Raw genomic sequence first — 7,741 nt, 5'->3', positions numbered from 1 at the left:
TTCTTCAAGTTATCAATTTCTTCTTTCAGCAATTTTTCCTCGGTTGTTTCTGGCCTGAAATGTCCCATCAGAAATTAAGAAGACAATAATATGTGCAAAAAGATCAGAAAAATCACAAAACTTAGAACATAAACTGTATAATTATAATAAGGACAAGAAACATTTATCACGTCTTTAAAAAAGTTAATAAATTTACTAAAATTATAAGCAATCCTACATTCCAAACATACATTTTTTTTTTCTATTTTTCCAAGTCAATTCAGTCTAAAACAACAGCCATTCATATTCTTGACAATGTGAACCAAAAGTAAACTATCTTGTCACATATTACATAATTCACATTAATTAGAGTACTAGACTACTGAACAGGCTAGCAAGAATCACACCTATTTAGAAACTGAGTGAAGGCAGAAGAAAAAAAAATAGAGGGGAAAAGAAAAAATGACAGGAATTTATCTTAACACCTAAGTAGGCAGTTCATCGCCAAAATAAGTGAAAAAACAACTTACTTCAACTGATTTAGTCAATAAGGTAGCGTTTGGAAGAGAGACAGAGACTAAGAGTCTGAGACTGAGAGACAGAGACTGAAATAAGTCTCAGTATTGTGTTTGGTATAAAGTGGGAGACAGAGATTGAAATAAGAATGAAGCTCTAATTTAATTTGCATAAAGGGTAAAGTTGGAATTAATTAATTAAAATAGGGGTATTTTAGTTATAAAATGTTATTAAAGTTTCAGTCTCCATTCCCAAAAATTTCAGTCTCCTGTATCCCCACATTTTGGAGGTACTGAAATTTTAGAAATAGAGATTGAAATTTTAGTACCAGTTTCTGAGCCAACAAACATTGATACTAAATCCCAATCTCCCAGTCTCCGTCCCAGTATCTCAAAACAAACGCTACCTAAGATAACAAGGCTGCAAAAAGATCTAACACCACTAGTGTTTAAAAACCCAACAACTTGAAACCGAATTTAACTTACAATTTGTATAACATTAAACTATTACCTTATTTTCATAACCACCTATACATTTTCACATATACAACTGGCTCTTGCAAAACTAATTAGGAGATACATTAACTACTTCCTTTGCCAATATGTAAATAGCAACAAGATTACTTTCCCTAAACAAAGTACACTATACAAAATGAAACCTCTCACTACGCAAATAACGAAACCCTCATTCGTATATTGTTCCAATTAGTTTCCAATGGCATAGAATCATCAACTTCAATTGCTTCACTCATAGTTACCAAATTTGTGAATTGTAGCATGAGTCACTTTTCAAGTTTTGAATCATAAATCATAGGAAAAATATCAATAGAAACTTTTGTATATAAATTTTCCTGCTTCAAATATAAACTAAACACTTAAAACATAATGAGTAACTTTATGACATGAATGAAATAAAACCAGAAAGCTTAAACCAGAAGAATAATAAAAAAGGCAGCAAGCATTCTACATTAAGCAGGTCTGGCAAAGGTCCGCACCTAAATGATGTAATGTCAGCAGCATTTAATTCCACGATTTCAACCCTTAATCTTGAGATAAACAACTCAAAAGAAAATGACAAGAAAGATATCAACTACATGTTATCCTACTAGGACAGGACTGCCATATAGATATGCTATACTGCCCTCTCAAAAACTCATATTTTTGTACCAAGAAACAGTAACTAGCTTTCGACATGAAAAACAGGGCACCAAAACATCCATCAACAGAACTATAAAAGGAAGACAATCTTGAAGAAGAGAACAAAGGTAGTCATTCCAACAAACTGAAAGACAGGACCAGCGTTGACATGTCTACTGTTAATTGTTAAACATCAATTTGCATAAAGGAATTTACATAAGTGGAAGTCATGTTATACAAGCACAACTCAGTCAATATGATCAGTGTTATATTCAAATAGCTGGGACAACCAATCAAATCGCCTACTGTGAATTCACTAATCAAATCATATGTAGAAGGGCTGTAGCAACTATGGATACAGCCCATGCCAAGACTTGTAGCCAGCAAAAGGAAATTCAAGTGTTATCGCAACAATGCATCATAAATTCATAACGCTCAAATGGTAACAAAACAATATCACTATCAAAAACATGCACAAACAAACAAAACAGCATGACAGACCTATCAAAACGGCGATGCTCCAATTCAAGATCAATCTTCTTCCAATCCATTCCCTTCTCCTCCAGCAAAACCTCCCTAGGCTTGGCATCCCCAAAGGGATTCACCTTCGGCTTCACCTGCAACCCGGCAGGCCCCTCGGAGCAACTCGATTGCGCGCTGGAGGGCCTGCTGGAGTGTGCACTTATAGGCCTCTTTGATTCAATCTCCGAATCGAGCTTCTTCCAATCCAATCCCTTCTCCGCCAAAACCTCCTCCCTTGGCCTCGCTGCGCCAAAAGGGTTCGGCTTGTTCGTCTTCACCACTGCCTCCATTTCGTTCACGGAACCGTTGCCTTGCGGCGGGTCCAGCACCAATATCGGCCGCTCCCGATCGCTGTCACGTAAGTCACGTGTGTCACGCTTGCCACGTGTCCAGCGATCAGGCTCTGGACCTGAATCGCGGAACCCAGAACCAAACGTGGAAGATCTAACAGGAAGAGACTTCTTACCAGCCATCCAATTATCCACTTCATCCGCCCTAGAACCACCAACACCACCATCTCCATTGCCACCACTACTGCCACCTCCACCGCCGAGAGAGCCGTACCGGTTTTGCCGACCGGAATCGAATGCCGGAACCGGTTTCTTCAACGAAGCCCAATTGTCCACCTCGTCGGCCCTCGAAGGTTGATCGAAATCCGAAACCCTAGAACGAGGACCGCCCCTGCGCTCTTCATCGAAATCGCCATAGGATCTCCTCCCTCCGCCCCAGGAACCGTCGCCGTCGTTACGGTCCAGACCTCGGCCAGGCGGCGGGACAGAGCGGCCGCCTCCGTAGTTAGAAAACCCGCGGCCGTACTGCATTTCCTCGGCGGAGCGTTCCTTAGGCCCTGTCGGGAGGCGGAGCATCTCGTCTGGCGTTAAGCCCCTCTGCTCCCTCGCGAATCCCCCGCCACCACCACCGCTGCCGGCGGAGTTGTTGAACTCCATGAGCGACATCTTCTTCTTCTTGGGCTTGGTGCTCACGGCCTCCTTCAGGCTCGGGAAGTCAAACGATCTGGCGTCTCCACTACCTCCGGCAATGGCCGCGGCGGCCGCAGCCTCCTGCTCCTCCTCCTCTGCTCGCTCAGCATCGGCGGCCCACGCGCCTATGTTACTCCTTCTTGTTGACATTTTGCGATCGGAAGGCAAACTCAATAACAATAGACAGAGATAGAAATAGAAAAGAGAAATAGAAACAGGTATAGTTTAATGGTTATTCGGGGCTCCGTTGATGGAGCCGGAGCTCCGAGAACATGCGAAACCGAAGACGAGAAGAATAAGAAGAAGTTGATGAGAGGTTAGAGATACAGTTCGCTGGGAAACGGAATGAAAAAAATGGAACGTTGTGTTGTATGTGTTGTTTGCTGTGTGCTGTGTCATGTATGTATGTATGTATGTATGTGTAATGTCTAACGTGTTTGTCAGGGGCTTCTGTTCTCGGGAGGGCGATAGCCTCACGCGCGTATATTTAAGTTAAACCACGCGTCTTAAAAGAGAGGTTTGTATTGGTCGATGCCTTTCACAAGTGTCCGAGAGCGGAGAGTGGTTTTACAAGTACGGGTAAAGTACTAATTTGGTTCCCTACGTTTGGGGTGAATTCTGTTTTAGTCCCTAACGTTTAATCGGTTCTATTTAAATCTAAAAAAGTTTTGATTTGTATCAATCAGGTCCTGCCGTTAAGTGGATGTCAATTTTCTAATGTCGTTTCCGACGTGGCAAGGGAGAGGGGACAGTGGTTAATAGACGTGTAATCCTTCCCGCCTTTGGACAGAACGTATGTTACCCTAACTCTTCTTCTTCTTCTTGTGAAGCACGAAACGATAACCAAAGGCAACAAACCCTACCGATCGTCACTGAAGGGTTGCGATTCGCAGCCAGAGAAGTGACATTGTCCTTCGGTAACGTTAAAAGTCCACAGCAGCAGTTAGTTTGAAACCCTTGCTTTCTGGAAGAATATCGTATCAGGTATTCCGTTATCAAATCTTCTCAATCCATTTGGTTTTCATCATCTTAATGCATGTTGATATGTAATGATGCACGTTGATGTGTGATTGTTTTGTTTTATAGTTTCATATTCGTTTCCTGTTTTGGTTTGGAAGTTTTTATTTTGCCCTAGTGATTGCATTTATGCATTTCTGTTGCTCTTGATCAATGTGAGAATTTTATGAAGTCTACTGTGTTTGTCTAACAGATTGTTCGAAAAATGAGTTATTTTAGTGTGAAGATACACCATGGGGGGAAGTTTGGGTTTGATGGTGAACCTTTACACTATGTGGGGGGGGGGGGAGACTTCCATAGTGGACTACTGTGATGAAGATAGGTGGAGTAGGTTTGAGGCTATGGAGATAGTGGTCGAACAGGGATATGCGGCAGAAAACATTGCTGCAATGTGGTATAAGTCTCTGAAAGATGAAACCGATGTAGGACTGAGGATGCTTCACACAGACCAGGATACAATGGACATGGCCAGAATTGGAATGAGGGACAACATGGTGGAGCTTTTTGTTGTTCACAAAGATGGTGCTACAACTAGGAAAGGCTGCACCATTGAGGAAGTTGAAGACATAGATGCTGGTGAGGCTGCTGCACCCACTGCAGGCACTGTTGGGCCTGATCCAATTGTGCTCCACAAGGCCCAATTATTTGCTCAGCCCAAGGTGGGTAAGAAGTCCACGGTTGTGAAAGAAGCCCAGAATGATATGTTGGAGGATGATGATGAAGAGAGGTCAGATTTTTCAGGTGATGATGAATCTGAGGATGATGACTACCAGCCAGGAAATGATGATGAGGGAGACAGTGATGAACAGTGGAGTGAAAACAGTTATGGAGATAGTGATCTAGAGGTTGCATTCGATGACAGCGATGATGATTGGAATGGTGATGGGAGTTTGTATGATGTTGAAGTCACAACCACGAAAGATTCCCAAAAGCTGAAACAGAGTGTTCCAAGTGGGAGAGTAGAAGGAGAATTTAGTGGCAGTGTTAATAAGGGTAAGGAGAAAGTGGTGGCTGCTGGACTAAGGGATGAAGATAATGGGTATGAGAGTGAGGAGTTGTGGGATGTCCCTATAAGTGATGATGAAGGGGATCCCTTGTCGAGGAAGTACCCGTTGTATAAGAGTTTGAAGAATATGAAGGAGTATAAATGGGAGGTTGGGACATTGTACGTAGATAGGAATGCTTTTAAGGAATGTGTAACTAGCTATGCTGTGCACAGTGGCAGAGGAATATGGTTCTCAAAGTGTGATAGCCGTAGGTGCAAAGCTGTTTGCAAAGAAGGTTGCAAGTGGTTTGCTTACTGTAATAAGATGAAGAGAGAGGATACATGGCAATTGACCAGCTGTTACAAGAAGCACACATGCAGTAAGGCAACCAAGATTGGTATCATGAGTTCTCAGTGGCTGAGTAAGGCTTTTATGAAGAAGATCTGTGAGAACCCTAAAATCAAGTTGAGAACTTTGATAAAGAAGGCTCATAGCAAGTGGAATGTTGATCTCACAATGACCAAAGCTGCTAGAGTGAAGCAGCAAGCCTTGGATGAGATTAATGGTACTTATGGAGAGCAATATAGAAGGATTCATGACTATGCTGCGGAGTTACTGAGGTCAAATCCGGGTTCCACTGTTCAGATACAAGTGGAGAGACCTCCTGAATTTCAATTGGAGACACCAATTCCTGGTGTGGACATGAGACCATGATTTGAGAGGATCTATATCTGTTTAGATACTTGCAAACGGAGTTTCATGGTGTGCAGACCCATGATCGGCCTTGATGGATGCTTTATCAAGACTCCATATGGGGGTCAACTTCTAACAGCCATTGGATAGGACCCCAATGATCAGATTTTGCCAATTGCCTATGCTGTTGTTGAAGCAGAGACAAAAGACTCGTGGAGATGGTTTTTGCTGAATCTGTGTGACGATTTGGGAGTTGATAAGATCAGATGGTGTACATTCATGAGCGACCAGCAAAAGGTATCTCTCAATCTAAGCAGTACTCAACTACTTGTCTAATTAATTCTGTCTTTAATTCATGTTGTGCTGTTATTGACTGGTGCTTTTTTTAAATTCTGCTTCTAAGAAATTGATCCCTACCTTTGATGAGTTGCTGCCTGGCATAGACCACAGATTTTGTGTCAGGCACTTATATAGCAATTTCAGAAAAAGGTTCCCAGGTGTTCAGCTAAATATGATGTTGTGGAAGGCTGCAAAGGCAACCTATGTCCAGGAGTGGGAGCGAAGGATGAAGGAGATTCAGCTGATTGATCAAGGCGCTTATAATCATCTCATGGAGATCCCTGCCAAGTATTGGAGCAAGTCCAGGTTTAATTATTTTCCTAGAGTTGATACACTTGTAAACAACATGTGTGAGTGTTTTAACTCTGTTATTGTAGAGGCTAGAGAAAAAACCCATTGTGTCTATGTTAGAAGATATTAAGGTTTATATAATGAATAGGTGGGCTGACAACAGACAAAGTATAGTTACATATGCTGGAGAAATTTTGCCAAAAATAAACAAAAAAATTGAAAGAGAGTTTGATAAGGGTGGGGAATGGTTAGCCATATATGTGGGTAGGGACAAGTATGAGGTGTCTAGCAGCCAGGGGAATAGAGATAAATTTGTTGTGGACTTAAACTTACATGAGTGCTCCTGTAGAAAGTTTCAACTAACAGGTTACCCTTGTGAGCATGCCATGAGTTACATTAGGAAAATGTGTTTGGATGTTAAGAACTATGTGAACAAGTGCTACAGGAAGGAGACCTATGTGGCCTGCTATCAACATGTAATATACCCAGTAAATGGACCAAATCTCTGGGCTCGGACTGAGAATAATGATGTGCTGCCACCAGTGTTTAGGAAACCAATAGGGCGCCCAAAACTAAGCCGGAACAAGACTGGTGACGAGCCACACAACAATGGACCACTTGCTAAAATATCCAGGACTGGACAACAACAAAAATATTCCTATTGTTTTGCACTTGGTCACAACAAAAGAACCTGCCCTAGAAAACGTAAGGTGGAGGCGTCAGCAAAAAAGGTAAAGTTGTTGTTGTCAATTTGAACAAAATTCGTTATATGTGATTGTTGTTACTGTCTAATGAACCCAATTTGTTGAACCCAATCCCCTGATGTCACTGTTTATTGTTGCTGTTTATAGAATACAGCAGCTCCACAAGCCAAGAAAGGTGCTGGCACAACTAGGACTCTAAACCCCAGCAAGATTCCAGCCAAGACAACAACACAACCAGCAACAAAACTTCAGCCAAAGAGAAAGAGCAATACACAAGTTGGAGAGAGCCAAGAGTCACAAACATCCTCCAAGAGACCTAGATGCAGCAGCAGCGCCAGTCAACCCTAGCCATCGACAGTAACAGTCACTAGCCCATCAAGGAGGACCCTGAAGTTCATGGCAAAAACACCACCTAGGGCCTGGAAATCATTGGGATGAAGAACATAGTAGATTTTAGTGTTTTTTTTCTTTTTTTGTAATGAAAGTGGCAATGACCAAGGGCTAATATCCCTGTGATACTTTAGACACCCTACTTTAAGACTACTACTTTCATGTTGATCTGTTTTTTGTTGTTATCT

The 7,741-nt window shown here is 42.0% G+C and overlaps 1 protein-coding gene across 1 annotated transcript in view; it reads right to left on the bottom strand.

Annotated features, from left to right (window-relative positions):
* The window catches only part of LOC107623452 (eukaryotic translation initiation factor 4B2), a gene marked incomplete in the record, with an annotated part of 5,475 nt that extends 1,796 nt beyond the window's left edge, over positions 1 to 3,679 (bottom strand). Inside the window, 2 exon segments of the mRNA XM_016325714.2 lie at positions 1 to 54; positions 2,133 to 3,679. Coding sequence (XP_016181200.1) covers positions 1 to 54; positions 2,133 to 3,283 — 1,205 coding nt within the window.

Source organism: Arachis ipaensis, chromosome B10 (assembly GCF_000816755.2).
Source record: "Arachis ipaensis cultivar K30076 chromosome B10, Araip1.1, whole genome shotgun sequence".
NCBI classification, from domain to species: domain Eukaryota; kingdom Viridiplantae; phylum Streptophyta; class Magnoliopsida; order Fabales; family Fabaceae; genus Arachis; species Arachis ipaensis.
Note: the sequence above shows the minus strand (reverse complement) of the source record. Positions and strands in the feature narration are given on the sequence as shown.